The following is a 20468-nucleotide window of genomic DNA, read 5'->3' on the forward strand; positions in this document are numbered from 1 at the left end:
AATGTGACTTACTGCATCCCTTTGTCCAGTGGTAAAATGTACTTTGGGCAAAAGGCGCTATGCTTCAATGAGCGCCGGCGTGAGCATTGCAACACCCGTAAGGGCATGCCCACGTCTCACTTGCCGGCCCATTCTAAAACTGTGGCCGCTATCTGCCATAAAAGGGAGAAGCTGATAAAAAAGATACCTACACTAGGGCGATTGGTGAATCCATTTTTATTTAAAAAATCTGAAGACTGCGCTAGTTGCATGTCAATATCATTGCTTAAGCGTGAAGTTGCATATCTGGACAATTCTTGAGCCTCTCTTCATAGGTACATGTTGTATAGGTCATGACTAGGCCAACAGTGCAGGTGCTCTGATACAAGTATTCGCTCTGCAAAAAAAATCAGTTGATATAGCGCTGATGTTGTTTCCTTCTGTGTTCCATCTGTCTGTGCTGTTGCATTACTACGAAGTTCGATATAACCGGCATCACGTAGCCAGTACAGGCCATGAATGCTGCCTGCAAGGGCCCCGCTGAAAATACAAAATCGCCACAGCTGCTCTGGCCAATTTCGCCCAATGCCATTGTCACATGCTAATTTATGGGCTCTCATTTCCTGTGTGTCGAAACATTTTATTTCTCTGATTATATACGGTGGCCACAAATGAGGCGATTCAGAAGTGGAAAACTATTTCTGACGCGATTGCAGTGCCACAACAACTGCCTTGCATGGTGGTAAAGCATGTCAGAAAACACCGTTCAAGGTGCATCTTGCATTTTACATGGAGTTGGTATTACTTTTTTGGGAGAATTTTTGACACCTTTTGGACCATATTTACTTTATTATAGCCAGGATGCAATGAGATGCCGTGATATAGATCTTCATAGTGCCCTAGAATTATTGAAACCAAGAAATGTCCTGATGCATAACTTCCTAATGCTGATAAGATGGACAGAAAGTGAATTGACTTTATTTCACACAACATACACACAAAACATTGATGGGAACTGGGAAAGATGTTTTACAAAGCCAACTTGACAGACCCAAGAGTGCACGCAGAAGTAGGATAGTGGCGAAAAGGAAGTTTCAACTGAGAAACAAGAAAAACTGTAGCAAACCAACATACAAGCTACATCTGAAAAACGAATTACAGATGGTGGGAGGGCAGTCAGGCAAAGTAAAAGAATCAAACGAAAATACCCCCAAAAATGCAAGTCGTCCGAAAGCAAGATAAGAATTAGGAAACAACTCAGACAAAATTAGAGACAGGACAATAGCCAAGGGCAAAAAAAGTAAAAATTGTTGCAAGATATATGCCACGAGAGAATCTGCGGTGCTAGTGCAATAAGGCAAAGGTACAATAACAGGAAAAAACGGCAAAACCTGTACATGGCAAGATTGAAAGCAATCAAACCATACTTTGAACAAAAGTATTCTTTGAATCTACAGATATAAATCTACAGAAGACGAATGGCAACTTGCCCACATGGAGCACTGATGTAAGCCAATAGTCATAATGAAAACACCGTAGCCAAATCTCCCCACAGCAAAGCACCAGCATAGCTACAGCTTCGCCGTCTTCCATCTTCACACAGTGAAAAGGATCTCAATTTTTCCCGAACTATTCAAATTATTTACATCAACATTATTCCAAGCAAACATCTGCTTTGAAAGCTAAAATTGCAAGTTCCACAGTGCCTAGTTATTGCATTTATAAAGTGCATCACAGACACAAAACATCATACAAGTGTTAAATGCAGTTAACGTGGTGGAACAGTAGTTTTAGGGAATGATTGTTTTGGTTGAACACATTACACTTTCACTAGTATACGCCAATAGGTTTTTTCGAACCTTTCCTGACAGATGCTGCAGGCAGCTTTTAACCAGCACCCACCCGTTCAGGAACACCGTTTGTTTTATGCGGCTAGTTTTTTACAGGTTCTGCTTCCAGGCATTTTTCAAATTTGTGAACATTTTCTATCCGCCGAATTTTTTGTGGAGTAGCTCTTAAAAGTGATAACACCGATACAATGGTTACTGTGGAGTGAAGCCTCTCACGATAGACCTGTTCAGTTTCTGAAAGCCCTTCCAAAAGACACCGGAGAAATGGAGCCCCTGGTCAGTTCCACCAGATGGATGGCCAAGGTATGCTTCTGAGCAAAGCTTCAGCAATACATACAGCCCACCGACTTTATACCAGCGTGCAATCTGACACAGTGCAATATGTATGTCAGTGCAAATTTCTCAGCACTCTTTTTCGTAACTGTACTGCCATTGTGGCTTACCAATGATTCTAAGCAACTTTTCAGATTATGAACTCAGTTTTCTGCTGTGATCCATGTTCTCATTTTTTAAAAGTGAAAGTTTGTCAGCAAAGCTCTTTAGATGAGTGCTACACCCATAGGGCCTCTCGCTAGAGTGCAATCTTTCGTGAACCAGGAATTTCTTTGCAGTAAAGGTTTCACAAACAAAGTACCCTCTTTCTTGGTTAACCAGCTGTTGCCTACAAATAAAGCTCTTCCGACAGATGATGCAATGACCTCTTCCCAGAGTGCAATCTGTGCCTATTCAAGCAGGTCCTTTGATAAAAGGTAGGCAGCAGCTACACATTTACGGCTTCTCGCCACAGTGCAGCCTTTCATGCCTGACCAAGCAGCGTTTCTCACTAAAACTCTTCTGACAGATGCTACACACGTAAGGCCTTTCACCTGAGTGCAACCTTTCATGAATAACCAGGTGGGCCCTTCGAGTAAAGCTCCTCTGGCAGATGCTACACACATAAGGCCTATCGCCAGAGTGCAATCTTTCATGAACAACGAGACTGTGTTTTTCAGTAAACCTCTTCTGACAGATGTTACACACGTGAGGCCTTTCGCCTAAGTGCATTCTTTCGTGAATAACCAGTCGGAATTTTCGAGAAAAGCTCTTCTGGCAGACGTTACACGTGTAAGATTTATTGTGCACCCTTGCATGAACAACCAGGCTGTGTTTATCAGTAAAACTCTTCTGACAGACGTTACACAAGTAAGGCCTTTCGCCTGAGTGCAATCCTTCATGACTAACCAGATTGGATCTATAAGCAAAGCTCTTCTGACAGATGCTACACACGTAAGGCCTTTTGCCAGAGTGCTGTTTTTCATGAGCAACCAGGTTAGTTTTTTGACTAAAGCTCTTCTGACAGATGCCACACAAAAAGGGCCTTTGGCCAGAGTGCACTCTTTCGTGAGCAACTAGGTCGCCTCTTCGAATAAAGCCCTTATTACAGGTGCTACACATGTGCAACTTCTTGCCGCTGTGCAGCCTTTTGTGGTCATCCAGGATGTGTTTTTTACGCAAGACTTTTTCACAAACGCTGGAGACATAGGGCACCTCAATGCCACAAACTTTCCCATCAGTGGCCTGGTGGTTGCATTGTTCCCAGGACAGGCAGGAACACAGCTTCGCTTCGAACTGGATATTCTTGCTGCTAGTGGAAAAATTTCGAAGTTGGCGAAATGAGACACAAGATTGAGAAAAAACAGTGGGAGAATAATGCAACAAAGCGGAACACCAGCTGCCTGACCTAATAAACTAGTTTTGTGTCCAAAAAAGTATAGTGTTCACGTGATTCTTCCCGCAGTACTCCGGCAACCAAGGTTTCCAAAAATTTAATTGGCATTCATTACCGAAATTTCAATCTACAGAAGATGAATGGCAACTTGCCTGCTTGAAACACCGATGTAAGCCAATAGTGATAATGTATACGCCGCAGCAAAATTTCCCCACAGCAAAGCACCAGCATAGCTACAGCTTCGCTGGCTTCCATCTTCATGCAGTCAAAATGCTCTCAATTTTTCCCGAACTATTCAAATTATTTACATCAACATTATTCAAAGCAAACATCTGCTTTGAAAGCTAAAATTGCCACTTCCACAGTGCCTAGTTATAGCTTTTATAAAGTGCATCACAGACAAAACATCATACAAGTGTTAACTGCAGTTAACAGCGTTGCTTTCGGGGAAAATTTTGGTTGAACACATTGCACTTTCACTAGTATCCATTTTTATGGCCATTAGGTTTTTTACAAACCTTTTCTGACAGATGCTGCAGGCAGCTTTTCACCAGTACCCACCCATTCAAGAAAACCAAGGTTTGTTGAATGCGGCGAGTTTTTCACAAGTTCTCCTTCCAGTCATTTTTGAAATCTGTAAACATTTTCCATCCGCAAATTTTTTGTAGCATAGCTCTTTAAAGTGATAACAGTGATACAATGGTCACTGTGGAGTGAAGCCTGTCGTGATAGACCTGTTCAGTTCCTGAAAGCCCTTCCAAGAGACACCGGAGAAATGGGGCCTCTTGTCATTATTCTACCAGATGCATGGCCAAAGTATGCCTCTGAGCAAAGCTTCAGCAATACATACAGCCCACTGACTTTACACCAGCGTGCAATCTGTCAGTGCAACATGTGTTCCAGTGCAAATTTCTCAGCACTCTTTTCTGCAACTCTACTGCCATTGTGGCTTACCAATGATTTGGCAACTTTTCAGACACATTATGAAGTCAGCTTGTTGCTGTTATTCGTTTTCCTATGTTTTAAAAGTGAAAGTTTGGCAGCAAAGCTCTATAGATGAGTGCTACACCCATAGAGCCTCACAGTAGAGTGAAATCTTGCATGAACCAAAAAGGTCTTTGCAGTAAAGGTTTTATGACAAGTGGCACGTGCAGGGCCTCTCACCAGAGTGTCCTTTTTCTTGGTTAACCAGCTGTTGCCTACAAATAAAGCTCTTCAAATAAACCTAACAAACCAGTTTTCTGTCCAAAAAGGTACAGTGTTCACGTGATTTCTCCCACACTACTCTGGCGACCAAAGTTTTCAAAAATTTACTTAGCATTCATTACCCAAATTTACCGGCAGGCTGAAAAAAGCCTTGTGGTAAGTCTTACGCACATGGGTCATATTCAGAGTCCATTGCCTTTTTTCTTTTTGAATGTTACTGTTTAAAGTTTTTATTTTTATTTTCTTTGCTTTGTGTATCACTGTAAGGGCCATTCTGTTGGTGGGAACCAACAAATGAAGATAAATGAAATGTTTGCGTTTTCATCAAGCAAACGTAGGCTCTATGTAGGCTACCACAAGCATGCATGCTTAGCTCTAATCAGCTTCAGCTGAACATTAATCAAACGAAGTATATAGTTTTTAGTTCTATTAATAGACCTGTTACTTTTACAAATACACTTACTTTTGAATCTAAACATTTGGAACGAGCTTCCGAACCCAAGTTTCTAGGTGTAGTATTTCATGAAAACCTTTTTTGGGATGTCATGCTAGTGCTATAAAATGTAATGTTGCACAACACGTTGGCATGCTGAGTAAATTTAGAGTGCTTTTGCTGACAACAAAAAACAACTTTATTTTGCCTATGTACACCCACGGTTACGTTATTGCTTACTTGTATGGGGAGTTGCTACCAAATCATTCATGGTAGGCTTGCATAGCATGCAAAAGAAGGGTCTATGGTTCATCCATGATCTCTCAGGCTATGTCAATACATTTCCATACTTTTAACCAGAATACATACTTGGCATTGATATTGATTGGGTGAAACAATTTTTGTGGAATAAAAAACACACCCAGAGCATTTTCTTTTTAATTACATTGACTGATGTCGTATATAATTTCCGGCATAAAAACTTTACAAGAATATGAACTGGAATGAATTACGGCACTCAAACACTTAAATTTCACATTCTTAATCTCCTGAACAGTCACTTTGTACTGTTTGACATGACTGAGCCCACTTCCTCGGTAGCCGCTTTTAGACGGAAAACAAAAACGTATTTTCTACGTGATGTGTAAGATTTTATTGTCATTTTGTATATATGTTTACACTATTTTTGTTTCCTTGGCAAAAGCAGAGTGACGGCGTGTCAATTTCATTTTATTTTGTATTTATTATTTTATTACGTCACGAGAAAAGCGCGTACTTCTCCTCAGTTATATATCTTTGTAGTATGTATTATTTCTGTTGTTTGTTAGACTGAAAGTGTTGTATTGGATGTAGTATGTATTCTGTTGTTTGTTACACTGAAAGTGTTGTACTGGATTGGAAAAAGTTTTTTATTATTGCATAGTGGGACCGTAGGCGGTGGGTGGACATTCTAGTCAGGTGATCCACGCTGTGTGCGGCGGCCCGGGCGCTCGTCACAAGTAACTTCTTATCTGTGAGCTGGCCACTGCGCAGCAAGCTTTCCCACTGCTCAAGAGTGTGTGGTTGTGTGTGTGGGGGGTTGGCAGGGCACATCGAAACCAAACGAGTTGTATTTGGGGTGGCGGGGCAGTATGGGCAGTTGGGGGGTATGTGGTAGGAAAAATTCACTGAAGGAAGGTGTGGTTGTGGTAAGTGAAAGTGTTTATGCATATTCATATTTATTAAGGCAAGTATAGTTGCTTCTGTTCCTGCCACTGGCACTGTCAGGCGCTGGGGGCCTAGTCAGGTGACTACTACAGAGGCCTTTTGCCTCAGCACGTTAGCGATTTCTGATTGTCAAAAGTTCAAAAAAAAAATTAAAAATGCATGAAAAATGCATGTAATGATGAAAACGATGGTTCGTGTTTAATGGCACAAGGGCAACTAGGGAAAGAAAACCAAAAAATTATTTACAGTCAAAGCCAGTATAGCAAACTATAATATGTGCCACGATTAGCTCGATATATCCAATCAGTTCAACCCGGTTATAACGAACCTTGATTTAACAAAATTCCCGATATAACGAATTTTTTCAAGTTTTCTGTCAAAATTTTGCTAAAGGCATGTATTTTTATCTCGATTTTACAAAGTGATTTCATGCGGCGCTTCCGATTTAACGGAGTCACAGCAAGAAAGGAAGAACGAAATTCCGGTCGAGGCACGTTTTATTTTGCCTCTCAGAGCCTACATTGAAAACATTCAGTACTCGCATTAACTCTTAAACGGCTAAAATGAAAGAAAACGTGAAATCTGCGGTTGACAACAATTAAAATCAATGAAAGAAGCTGCTCAAACCGCTAGCGGTCATAGACGGTTGAATAGTGCGGCCACCATTTTGACGTTTCCATCGTTGCCTACACCAGCGCCCTTTATGCTTAGGCTGCCGAAGCCTACTTCAAGCTTTTTTTTTCTACACGTCTTTCTTTACGGTGCTGCTGCTTAGGTTGTGCTGTCTGATAACCACATTAATATTTTGTTCGTGCATCATTCGGTGAGTCTTGTAAGCAGCATGAGCACTCCAAGGGAAAGAAAAGTGTTCCGAAGAAAAGCCTAAGTAAGTGTTGGGGAAACCGACGGTAGACCGACCGCCACCGAAGTGATGGATGCCATCGACGTTCTGCGGAGGCACACAGGCGCACGCGAATGTTTAAGACCGAGCCTCGTTAGCGCTGTCAGAATACGAGGTCAAGAAACACCAAGCACTGCTTACGGACTTCACTAGGACTTGAACATCGAGTGCTGGTGGCAATAAATTGCTCTCTTTGAACGTGGTCATCTTCGTTTCACCCGTGTTCATTAGACAGTTGCGATGCAGGAGAAATCAGTTTCTTTAGGGCTCAGTGGGCATAAAAGTAACTGCTTAATCGAATTTGGCCGGAAGATATTTAATGTAAGCTTTCCGCTTTAGTGGGAGCACGTAAGCGCTGCTACACACAGTCGGTCCGCATGTACTCCGCTCAACTCAATCATGGCTATCTCGAGTGTCGTGGTTGCATCACGCGCCCATACTGCAGAGCCTTTGTACATGAAAATTGAAATTATTTCCGCCAATTTGTTTATAAATTGCTTGTGGTTTCTGGGCTATATGAAACGCTGGCTTTCGTATGAGCTAGAAAACATATACGCAACAAAAGTGGGTTGTCCATCCCTTTAAAGCAATGGCCTTCACTTGCCATGAGAATTTGCTTGTCATTTAAAGATGCCGTCAGTACATTATTCCCTTAAGAAGCAAGACGAAGTTGGAACCTTGTTATAAAAGACGGCAGCAGCCGGAATAGCGTCTGCTTACTGGACCCACGGTCAGCTTCTTCAATTCATTGTGGCTTCCTAATATGAAAGCTTCTTTCCCTGCACTAAACTTCCGCTCGCAGAAATGACAACAGGTGTCCCTTCTTCTGTTCTGCAGAGCTCTTACTGCTTGTGGAACCAATGCTCGCAGCAAGGCTCTGCTGTTTGAAGCAATTGACAATGATGTCGCCAGGTATGACGTTAGGAGCACTTCAGCATACCCACGTAACAACACATCCCAACGCCTAAGCTTTCCAGTTCCTTTCGGCTCATTTGCACAGCATCGTAAAGCTTCTTCAAACAGTCACATTGCTGGATGAATTGACAAGCCTGAGCTTCCGCAGATTTTCAAAGTGCTTCTGCTTGATCACTTCGCCATTGCCAAAATTATTCTCCAAGATATCAACAGCATCTTGATATAAAGACTCACTAGGAGGCCAGCAACATCTTCAGCACCAGCTCCGAAACCAAGTAATGGAAGTGGCCAATATTGGACAGCAAGGGGTTCTCGTGAATAGAATTGCGAACCACGTCCCAAAAAGGTTGCTACTGCGTTATCACTCCATCCAACCCCAAAAGTTTTAGTTTCGGCAGACGTGCTCCAAACTCATGGTTAGTTGGCAAGGCTTGTCTGGAAGAAATTGCAGCTCTTTGATGCCCGCTGGTGTCAACCAAAGGGGGAGCAGTGTGGTGCGTCGATGACTTCAACACGTCTATATGGTGCTTGAGTGAAGCCAGTATGCTGCTTGCTCTGTGTCATCATACTCCATGACCAAAGCATAGTCTTCTGCTGCTTGTTTGTCGGACAGGTGGGCTTCAAGCGCAGCGTTAAGTGCGGGGAATGCTGAATTGCTCTTTTGAAAACGTCCTTGAAAAACATGAAAGGCCGAAAGGTCCAACTTCTGGGATTGGAGCAGCTGGTCCACCTTGCTGATAATCTTCATGTTCATAGCCGGTCAGGATGTGTGCTTGTTCTTGACTCGATCGATGCCGGCTGTAGCTAAAGGAAGGCTCCTCAAGCTTGCCAGGAGATGGCTCACTGCAATGCCGGCTTGCTGCTCAGATTTTTGGCACCAATTTTGTAGAAGGGAAAGCCGATCTTCAAGGTTTATTGGCGCCGTTCAAGAGCGATGCCAAGCCACGTCCGGTGGTACAAGCGTAATGTTCTGAACTCACGCACGTGCGTCCTGCTATCCATGTGTGTGCGAACGTACCACTTAGTTGTGGGCGACTCTATCATCATCATTACTGTTCATGTTGGTGGGAAATTAGAAATTCGCAGCTGTATGCCTTTTGCCGATATATGTAATGTGGTAGGGAAGTGGTCACTACCATATAGGTTCCTGTCCACGTCCCGCTCAAGAGAGGAAAACAGAAATGCAGAGCCATAACCAAGATGTCAATAAGTGTTATGTCCCATCTTATGGCATTAAAGCTGTTTTGTTGAATACGTATGCTCCCAAGGATGTTAGAACATAGCAATAAGGTAACCTCAGGCATTCGTGAGGAAAGAACACCAAAGAGGATTATGTGCATTCAGGTCTCCTATCGAGATGAAGGGTTCGGGCAGCTGATATACAAGCCCCTCAAAATCAGAGCTCTAGAGCTGGAAGCAGAAAGGATGTAAAGGGGGCACACTGTTATTAACCTATTAAATACTACTGTACGAATCGCTACAGCCTCAAGGACAGGGTTCACAATGATGCTATGACCTCAATAAGATTTTCGGGTGATGGCCACGCCGCATTAAAAGTGTGTGCAGCCATCTCTGTTCTTTCTAAATAACATATAACGAGTCATAATGTATGTCTGTGTATTATTATAATGAGTGTCTTGCAAGTGCATGACACTTGGCTGATTGGCATGAAGTATCTCATACACATCATATGAATTTTAATGATGCCTCTACGGCTCCATTTAAGGATGTTTTCTCTTCCCATTATTCACAATTAAAAAACGCCCAAATGTGTGTATTTGATGTGAATCATGCATTCCGTTTGTATACTTTTGTTTTTACTATCCAGCAATGCCCAGCTGTGTTGTGTGTTCCAAGCAAAGTGCATGTATCCTTTCCTTTCTTTTGAATGCCGCACGGTCTATTATATTTTGATAGGGAGAGTGTTTGGCCCTGACGTGACTAGCCTAGAATAACCTTCTTTGATCTCCAGTGTTCTCATTGTAATTCGACGCTTTGAGAAACAATCGCGCCAAAAGATAAATATGCCCAGGGCAGCCGGCGCGGTATTCGATTCGCCAAAACTTGCCCGCACACATCACTTTGTTAACTGCTGTTTCGCCGCCTGTGTATTCTTTGAGTTTTTAGGAGACCACAAGTTCACTCAACAAACTTGCTTTTCCTTCAAGACAGCTGCAACGTCTTTGGTACGTGACATCTGGTAAAGGTGCTGGGAATGCACCCTTTATGCTTTCTATGCTCTCCGGAAGCTGACAAGCCAGCCCAAGCCGAGCAAGCCACCGACTGCAAGCCAGCTGAGTTTGGTCTCCTACCAGACAGAACCAAGAGTAAGACCACCACAACCGAAAACATGGTGCATGAAGCCACTCCCCCTATCGTCTTGCAACAGCCCCGGGAACCACCACCGTTCCCCAGGTCCCCCCTGTGAAGACCCTGAGGACTGATTGGAGAAAGTGGAGTGCATCCGAATCTTTAACAGGTAAGGTGACGAACAAACCTTTTGGCATGTGTTCTTCTATTAAAAAGATTAAGCTCGAACTTGCTTCGAAAACCACGAAAGCTCCCTGACAGATGAGGCTGTCTTCAAAAGCGACTTCCTTAAAACATTCACCACAATCGTGCGGAAGGATACATGCACTTTGCTTGAAACACTGATAACACAGCTGGGTGCCGGTGTATGGTAAAAACAAAGCACGAGTACACAAACAAAATGCATGGTTCACGGCATTACCACCCTCAAGAAAGACAACACATTAAGGTTCTGCATTGACAACTGGCAACTGAACAAAATCACCAAAAGGACGTGCAATGAATCGACGATGCCCTTGACCACCTCTGCCATGCGAAGTACTTCTCTTCGACGGATCTGAAGACAGGCTACTGGCAAATTGAAGTGGACGAGAGAGACTAAGATATGACTGCATTCGTAACCTTGAACGACCTATACAAGTTCAAGGTGATGCTCCTTGAGCTGTGCACGGCACCAGCAATGTTTCAGAGTCATGGACACTGCTAGCTAGCCTGAAATGGCACACTGGCCTTGTATACCTCGACAACATTGTGGTATTCAAGCAGACTTTCAACAAACATCTTACCCATACTTGAGGCCATTACAGTCGAACCCCGCTACAACGAACTCTGCTTCAATGAAATGTCCGCTTGAACGAAATATTTTCGATTCCCCGTCAGTTAGCCATAGAAGTCAGTGCAACTATGTCCTTGCCACAACGAACAATTTGTCTGGCTTGCATTTGCTTCAGCGAAATTTACGCTCATTGGGACTGAGTTTGAACATTTGTTTTACAATAAAATAAGCATAACGCCAGCTATCTGTAACTTTCTATACGTTCAGGACGCTTAGTTGCACCGAAAACGTGCGCCACACGCGCACACCACCACCCAAAACAAAAAATACTCATAGGCGGATGCCATTGTTTGCTGGTGATAACGATGTGGTTGGCCATCTTTACATGAGGCGCAGGCCTGATTCGCCAAAACGGAGCTACAGCCAATCCGTATCCAGTTGAAATTGTGCGAATGTGCTCTGCTGCTGGTGGGGCACCGTCATGTATGCGTTGTGAGCAGCTGTCCTTGCCGTTTGCCCTCTGCCATTCTTCATAGCCCAGAGAAAAAATCATGTTTGCGTGTTTGGTGTTAAAGCCAAGTCACCCTATCTTAGTAACGAGCGCCCAGTCGCATTAAATCCAAGCATGTACGTCTTGCCTGCCAAAGTCAGTAGCTGCCGTGCCCTGTCATAGTATAAGATAACGGCACTGCTTGCTCCTGCCACAAGCTAGAAGCCTTCCGACGGCCTAGCAGCTATTTGCAAGTAATCAGCTCGGTGGACATGCCTTGCTGTATAGCAATACGTTTTGAACCTGCATTTCTTCATCCCCCCCCCCCCCTCCGTAACGTGCTCTTTGCGTGCAGGTAAAAAAAACAGATAACCATTGGTATGTTTGCTATCCGAATAAACATGACGTTATTGCGCATCTCCTCTTTCTAAACATTGTATTATGGTGCCAATGATGCGGAAACCTTCGGGGCTATTTTTTTGGCCTTTCCGTGGTGCGTTGGGGCAGATTTTGCCTCAACGAATTTCCACTTCAACAAAATTTTTTGCGCGTCCCGTCAATTTCGTTGTAGCGGGATTCGACTGTACTACGTCAGGTTAATCGTGAAGGCTGTAAAGTGCCGCTTAACATACAACAAACTCAAGTTTTTGGGCAAAGTCCTCAATGCCACAGGAGTCCTGCCTGACCGGGCAAAAATGTCAGCCATAGTGAACTTCCCAAGACAGAAAGACAAGAAGGGCGTGCGAAGATACCTCGGACTGCTCACGCACTACCGGTGCTTCGTTACAAACTTCGCACGCATTGCAGAGCCACTCACGCGCTTGACGAAAGATAGCACCCCTTTCAGCCGGGAAAACACCCAAGAGGAAGCATTCAGCTAGTGGCTACAGCGCTTGCAATGCCTGCCTGTGCTTGCCCATTTCAACAAAAATGCCTAAACGGGAATGTGCGCGGACGCCAGTGATATTGGCTTGGGTGCTGTCCTAGTCCAAAGGCAAAGCGGTTGCGTAGAAGTAAGCGCCTACGCCAGCCGTGGTCTGTCGAAGGAAGAGAAAAACTGCTCAGCCTATGTCGAACACTGCCGAAGCCCTCACGTTTTAGGCAAAAGACAGTATTCTATTCTGCTGGGTCAAAGCTCAGTAGGACCCCAGGCTTCCAAATAGCCTAGAGCACCCGCCTGTGCAATGTGGTGAGACAGAAATGAACACACATGCAAGTGATAAAGGCATGTGCCTGAGTCCTCGTCCAAAAACAAGAATGGCAGCAAAAAAGTAATTGCCCACACCAGCTGCACTCTGTCAAAAGAAGAGAGACTCTATTTGGCTTCTGAAAAAGGGGTGCCTTGCCACAATATTGTGACGGGGCAATCCCTGTTCGCGCCAAACATGCGGTGGGCCTGCGCCGCTGATAGAAGACGACGAGAACAACGCTTGGCCCCGGACTCACGCTGCTGCCTAATCCAGCGCTTCTGAGCTTATTCTGACTTATAAATAGCTCCAACTTACGCGTCTTTGCCACGTAACATCCTTGGTAGAGGTTGCGGAGATCCAGTGAACAACTCATCCCGTAGGCCACATACTGAAGGGCATTGCGGATGACGCATTCCACCTTCTTATGAGCAAAGACTGTGCCACAGTGGAGTCCATCATTACAGAATGTCGCTGATTCGAAGAGGCCAAAGGACGCCGTATCGCCCACAACTTCACAAGGCTTCCGCACACAGCAGCTACATCTTCGTGTGAAGATGGACGTCCACCAGCCCGTATTTCACGCCTACAAAATCCCATTCCGCCGTCGGCAGATATAACGAAAATCGTGCGCCGAGAACTGGAGGCTATGGCCCCTACTACTGCGGTGCCATACGGGCCAGATCGGAACGAGCTCCACACCGTTTCCGCCATTCAAGCCGTTGTCCGCGACGATATAGCCAACCTGGGCCTTCACCCTGTGTGCGCGATTGGCTCTACTTTCCAACGACAGTTTACGTCCCCCGGTCCCCACATCGACCATCCTCCTCCCCGCTACCCCCGCCGGAACCCTGCTGAGTGGCGTATACCGGACGACAAACCGATTTGTTTCAGTTGCTCTGGAGTCGGCCACATTGCCCGGTACTGTCGCAACCGCAGGCTCCTGACCTTCCGCAACGGCTACGCCAACTACAGTACTCGACCATCCTTTGGCTACTCCAATGACCGGCAAAACTGCTTCGCTTCCCGCACTGACTTCAACCCGCCCAACTCTACCAGTCCCAACACCCGAATTAACCGATCGCCGTCGCCGCAACGCCGCCAGTCCCGATCACCGCAGCCTCGCCGCCCCTCCCCAATGGCCGACCACTATCGACCCCCTCCGGAAAACTAAGTCATGCAGCTCAAGGAGGTGACGCTGCATCAACGACCCGGCCCGTAAATCCTCTACTGACTTCGCCGACTATACACAATTTACTTGAAGTCCTTATCGATGGAGTTGTAGTACGAGCTCTTATCGACACCAGTGCCCAGATTTCCGTCATGAGTTCGAGCCTTCACCGCCGTCTCCACAAAGTCCTTACGCCGCCAACGTCCCGTGTAGTTCGAGTCGCCGACGGCAGCACGCCTCCAGTCATCGGAATGTGCACAACTCGCATACGCATCGCTGACCAAGAAACAGCCGTTCTGTTTACCGTACTCGAACACTGTCCTCATGACCTCATTCTGGGCCTTGATTTTCTCTCTGAGCATTCCGCTCTCATCGACTGTTCTACTGGACTCCTCCGCCTCCAATTTCCTCTCCCTCTTTCTTCCGACGCACCCCAGCTGCGCTGTTGCAACACTGAACACGTTCGTTTGCCCCCAAACGCTGTCAGCTACATCTCCTTATCCCCGTCCTCCCCTGTTGCAAACGGCGACTACGTCGTTTCACCTCTTCTGGATGTGCTTTTGTCACGCAGTGTTACTATGCCGCATACTATAGTCACTATTGTTGACAACAAGACCTGTCTCCCGTTCCTCAACTTCGGTTCATTCCCTCAAGTGTTACCGAAAGGAATGGAACTTTCATCACTGTGCCCTTTGGAAGCACATACCGCTACTACCCCGTTAGAGCCCGTGACGCCTTGTTTGGGTCTCACTGTGCAGTCATCACTCCCAGCGAATGAAGTCGCAGCAATGATCGCACCCGATCTTTCGCAAATCGACGCCGACGCTCTTCGTTCTCTCTTGACGTCCTATAAAGACATCTTCGATTTAGGCAGCCGTCCACTGAGTACGACACACGCTGTGACGCACCGCATCATCACTGGAGATGCAGCACCGGTGCGAAGACGGCCATATCGCGTATAATATTCTGAGGTCGAGAAACAAGAGGTCGAGAAAATGCTCAGCAAGGACATCATTGAACCGTCTTCTAGTCCGTCGGCATCCCCTGTCGTTTTGGTCAAGAAAGACGGCACGTGGCGTTTTTGCGTGGATTATTGGCATTTAAACAAGATCACGAGAAAAGATGTCTCCCCGCTTCCGCGCATAGACGATGCCCTCGACTGCCTGCATGGTGCCAGATATTTTTCGTCGATTGATCTGAGATCTGGTTACTGGCAGATAGCCGTTGATGAGCAAGACCGCGAAAAGACTGCATTCGTGACCCCGGATGGCCTTTACCAATTCCGGGTTATGCCATTTGGTCTGTGCAATGCTCCGGCCACATTCGACAGAATGATGGACTCTGTTTTGCGCGGTTTTAAGTGGACCACGTGCTTGTGTTATCTAGACGACGTCATCATCTTCTCACCAACATTTGAGACACACCTGGAGCGCCTGTCAGATATCCTTGAAATATTTCGACGCGCTGGTCTCCAACTAAATTCCAAGAAGTGTCGCTTTGGCCACCGCCAGATAACAATTCTTGGGCACTTGGTCGACGCCTCTGGAGTTCAGCCCGACCCCGACAAAGTTCGGGCTGTCACCGATTTCCCCATGCCGCGCTCGACTCACGATGTCCACAGCTTTGTTGGACTTTGCTCCTATTTTCGCCGCTTTATAGAAAATTTTGCACACGTCGCTCGTCCTCTCACGGACCTTTTGAAGAACAGTGCCACTTTTACATGGGGTCCCGATCAAGCACAAGCATTCAGCACTTTGATTTCCCTCCTAATGTCACCACCAATTTTGGGTCACTTCGACGCTTCCGCTCCCACCGAAGTGCGTACCGACGCAAGCGGCCACGGGATCGGCGCCGTATTGGCCCAATCACAAGCCGGCCAAAACCGCATGATTGCATACGCCAGCCGTTTGCTGCCAAAGTCCGAGCGCAATTATTCCATTACAGAGCGCGAGTGCCTTGCTCTTGTCTGGGACCTCGCAAAATTTCGTCCTTACTTGTACGGCAGACATTTTAAAGTCATCACAGATCACCATGCGCTGTGCTGGCTTACCAACTTGAAAGACCCCACCGGAAGGCTTGGTCGCTGGGCATTACGTTTGCAGGAGTATACGTTTTCCGTCACCTATAAGTCGGGTCGCTTGCATAAAGACGCTGACAGCCTCTCACGTCACCCTGTTGAGCCCCCTGAGGCCACCCCACCTACTGATGTCGCTTGCGTGTTCGCAATATCTGACTTTCTCCACATCGGTGACGAGCAGCACCGTGACCCGTCGCTCCGTTCCCTCATTCAACGACTTACCTCTTCATCACCCGATTCTTCCACACGCAACTTCACCCTACAAAATGGCGTCTTATACCGCAATAACTTCCGTGCTGACGGTCCGGACCTCCTCCTCGTTGTGCCCAGCCACCTGCGCTCGACCGTCCTGTACCAGCTACACGACGTACCCACCGCAGGCCACCTAGGGATAACCAGAACTTATGATCGAGTGCGGCGTAGGTTCTTCTGGCCTGGCCTTTACCGATCTGTACGCCGCTACGTTGCCTCGTGTGACAGCTGCCAGAGTCGGAAAAAGCCTTCCACACTTCCTTCTGGAGAACTTCAACCCATCGACATTCCCTATGAGCCGTTCTTCCGGGTGGGTCTCGATTTACTTGGTCCCTTCCCACTGTCGTCAGTGGGAAACTGGTGGGTCGCCGTTGCAACACATTACACGATGCGGTACACCATCACCCGCACCCTTACAACAAGCTGCGCAAGTGACGTCGCTGACTTTCTTCTCTACGACGTCCTTCTGCACCACGACGCTCCCCGCCAGCTTCTAACTGACCGCGGGAAAACTTTCTGTCCAAAGTTATCGACAACATCCTCCGCTCTTGCTCGACGAAACACAAGCTTGCCACGGCCTATCACCCGCAAACTAATGGCCTAACCGAACGCTTCAACCAGACGCTGACCGACATGCTGTCTATGTACATGTCTTCTGACCACCGAGACTGGGACCTTGCATTACCATTCGTAACTTTCGCGTACAACACCTCCCGCCATGACACGTCCGGTTTCTCCCCATTTTATCTATTGTTTGGCCGTGAACCGGCTTTGCCTTTGGGCTCGCTCCTTCCTGCCTGCTCCTCTGAATACGCTCGCGATGCTATCACTCGCGCCCATCAAGCTCGTCAACTGTCTCACGACCACCTTCTTGCTTCGCAAGTCTCACAAAAGACAAGGTACGACGAACGTCACAGCGCGGTCCACTTTCCTTCGGGATCCCTCGTCCTGCTCTGGTCCCCTGCACGTCGTGTTGGCCTGTCCGAAAAACTGCTCCAACCCTATTCTGGTCCATACAAAGTGTTGCATCGCGTCACAGATGTGACGTATGAGGTTGCTCCTACCGTCTCTACTTGGGCCTCGTCCTCTACTGTCCCGCCTACCAGTGTTGTCCATGTCGCCCGCCTCAAGCCATATCAGCCCCCGCCAACCGATTCTCCTTAGACAGCACCGAGACGGTGCCTCTTCCGCCGGGGGTCATGTGACGGGGCAATCCCTGTTCGTGCCAAACATGCGGTGGGCGCTGCGCCGCGGATAGAAGACGACGAGAACGACAACGCTTGTCCCCGGACTCACGCTGCTGCCTAATCCAGTGCTTCCCAGCTTATTCTGACTTATAAATAGCTCCAACTTACACGTCTTTGCCACGTAACAATATAGACTATATCTTAGTTTCGCCCTTACATCTATGGTAGGCCATTTGAGGTGGTAAGAGACTCCAATGCACTGCATTGGCTTGTGAACTCAAGGGAAGATGCTCTTGTAAAACTTTATTTTTCTAGTTAGGGCTCTAAAATTTTTACCACGGAGAGATTTTTCTTTGATTTCAAAACTGCAATGGACCTTTTTCCAGTAGCGATCTGCGCATGCGCGGGCTGCTGGTCCGCCATTCTTGGCAGTAGCCTCCGGCAAAATAAACAAAAGGGCGCCCCCCCAGCTTTCTGTTTGGGGAGAGGCTATGCTGTCCAGAGCTGCGCGTTTTTATTTTTTCTCTTTCAACAGCTCGAAGTGGGTTCGTAAGTGCACACAAAAAGGGCTTTCTAGGGAAAGGGGCAAATACATTTGAGGCTGACACTGGAAGCACATACAAGCCAGTGGGGGAGTAACAAAAATGAAAAAAAAGTAAAGAAAAAGGGGCGCTTCAACCACTGCGAATTAGTCACGGGAACCACGCCTGCTACGGTGACATTCCCGTGAAAGGCACGGGTGACCGGTTGGTGCGGAAGGGGCTACAGTACCAGGATATTTTTTGTGGACGAGTTCTACGAAAGCTCGACGTTTTGTGGGCGTGCATTGCTGCCAATTTTAGTTCGGCGTGGCGGCCGCTAGGAGGATCGGTACTGGAAAAAGGTCCATTAGTTTTTATGTAGTCTCATTAGTTCTTTAATTATCATATATGCAATATCAAAACAGGATTTTTTACTCTCACTTCACTTTTTAATATTAAATTTTTTATGTACAGCATCAAGTAATGACATATTATACTAGCTACAAACGATAGTGTGCATTTAGAGCCTAAATTTAGAAGTAAAAAATGTTCTCATGTTCTCAGAATAAGTAGAAGTGCCAGGCAGCTGTATGTGAGGAGCCCTTGAAAAATATTTCATGATTTTACTTTTATAATGACTATATATCACCAATTCTAATAGATAATGGCCCTCTGCAAACATTAAAGAGTAGTTTAGGCCAAGTTTCATTACAATATGACTATTTTAAGTGCATAAAACTCCGTTGGTAAAATGCACTAACCTCTAAAAATGCCAAAATGAGAAAAATGCATTTGAAAGTTTGAAATCTGTTAATCCGAACGCTCTCGAACATGCTTCAAATTGTGTCCACTTCAAAGAGCGAATGTCTAGAAGTCTCATGTGGGCCTAGAATTCTCTGCTATTGTGAACATTTTCTTTTGGAACTCGAGAAAGACGAGTTCATTGAGCAGCTCAGCCCGCTTGCGAAAAGCTTGGTTTCGGCTGCATCAACCACAAGTATCGCCAATGCGTCGATGTCCCACAGCACTGTACAGGAATTGCGATCACTGAGTTGCCTTTCATCGTTTTTCGATAACTCTATCCATCTCGTTAAAAATGCTGATGAAGTCCGTAACAGCATCAATCACGTCACCAAAGTCATTGTCGCAATCGCCGCCGATGCTCTGCTTAGGCCTAGTGGCTGTCAGGTCGTTTTAGTAGGTTGCTGCCGTGGGATGGAAGTCAGTGTCACCTTTAAGGGGGGACGAGGGTCTTAAAACTAACTTTTTTGTTTATGGGTAGAAACTTATGAAAATTTGCACACGGATGTGCTTTTCTCTGTAGATTTCAAATATGCAATTATATTTGAGCTGGTGCTGTTAGTTCAAAAGTTATCATACAAAGTCTAAACCGCAATTAGGTAATTTCTTACGCAGCTTTAATGAACTTTCGCATTGCATTTTGTCGCTTTTAATTACATGAATGGATAGCCAGAGAGTTCCCATACCCGATGACATTCTTCGTTTTTCTCTAAAGTCACAGCATCCTAAAAAAATATGTCAAGTACAAAAAATGGCAGTATTAGATATTTTGGCTCATCAAAATAACTGCAAGTCATTATTTATGCGTAGCCTAAACAGAAAAACTAAGAATGTCATCGGCTGCCTCAGGCTGTACTGAAAAAAATGGTACCAAGATTGACCTTATGAAGCAAAAAGAAGTTTCCTAAAAGCTGCGTAAGGCTGAGGGAAGTTACCAAAAATATGAAACTGAGAAAACTGCATTTGAAGTTTGGCCATGTGTTATGAGATGAACCATCAGTAGTGTAGCTTCAAAATTTCCCAGTAACAAAGACATGTTCTTCCCATTTTCAAATCTGTCTTTGGATTCCAAAAATGTCAACTAGAACTGGAGATACAAAAGGCCAAGTAACGGACCCAATCAGGAATTTAGCAAAATTTATCGACTTCGAATCGGTTGGCATTTTGCTAGCGTTGTGAAATCTGGTGGTGTCTTGCTGGCGTCGTGAAAACTGCAACAGTCCTTCGTGAAGTGCCATCATCTATTACAGTGCATTGTGGTACCCAGAATATTGTGTACGGCAAAAGTGTGAGGGTGAAACTTGCTTTAGGTGCCCCCCTTTTTTTGTTCTTTGGTGAGGCTATTTCATTCGCGGTTTTTATGCTGGAAGTTTGAGAGGATACAGGGGTGGGACACTGCGCAGTGCGTTTTCCGCAAATGCATCATGTTGTTGGCCCTCAAGAGTTTTGGGGAAAATAAATGTAGCCGAAAGGCAAACTTTCTTGGCCTATGGGGATAA

At 45.8% G+C, this 20468-nt stretch overlaps 1 protein-coding gene across 6 annotated transcripts in view; it reads right to left on the reverse strand.

Annotated features, from left to right (window-relative positions):
* Positions 1-245: 245 nt before the first annotated feature.
* Positions 246-20468, reverse strand: part of LOC144158603 (uncharacterized) — a 74537-nt gene continuing 54314 nt past the window's right edge. For 4 of the 6 annotated variants that reach the window (XM_077689602.1, XM_077689605.1, XM_077689604.1 and 1 more), the window contains one exon: positions 944-3453. In XM_077689602.1, coding sequence (XP_077545728.1) covers positions 2598-3453 — 856 coding nt within the window. In that variant the 3' untranslated portion in view covers positions 944-2597. Of the gene's footprint in view, positions 377-943; positions 3454-20468 lie in introns of those variants that run through there. The other 2 variants (XM_077689607.1, XM_077689603.1) reach the window with 2 other exon arrangements.

The sequence above is a fragment of the Haemaphysalis longicornis genome, unplaced genomic scaffold (genome assembly GCF_048455015.1).
Source record: "Haemaphysalis longicornis isolate Haplotype H1 unplaced genomic scaffold, Haemaphysalis longicornis Haplotype H1 scaffold_10, whole genome shotgun sequence".
Lineage (NCBI taxonomy): Eukaryota > Metazoa > Arthropoda > Arachnida > Ixodida > Ixodidae > Haemaphysalis > Haemaphysalis longicornis.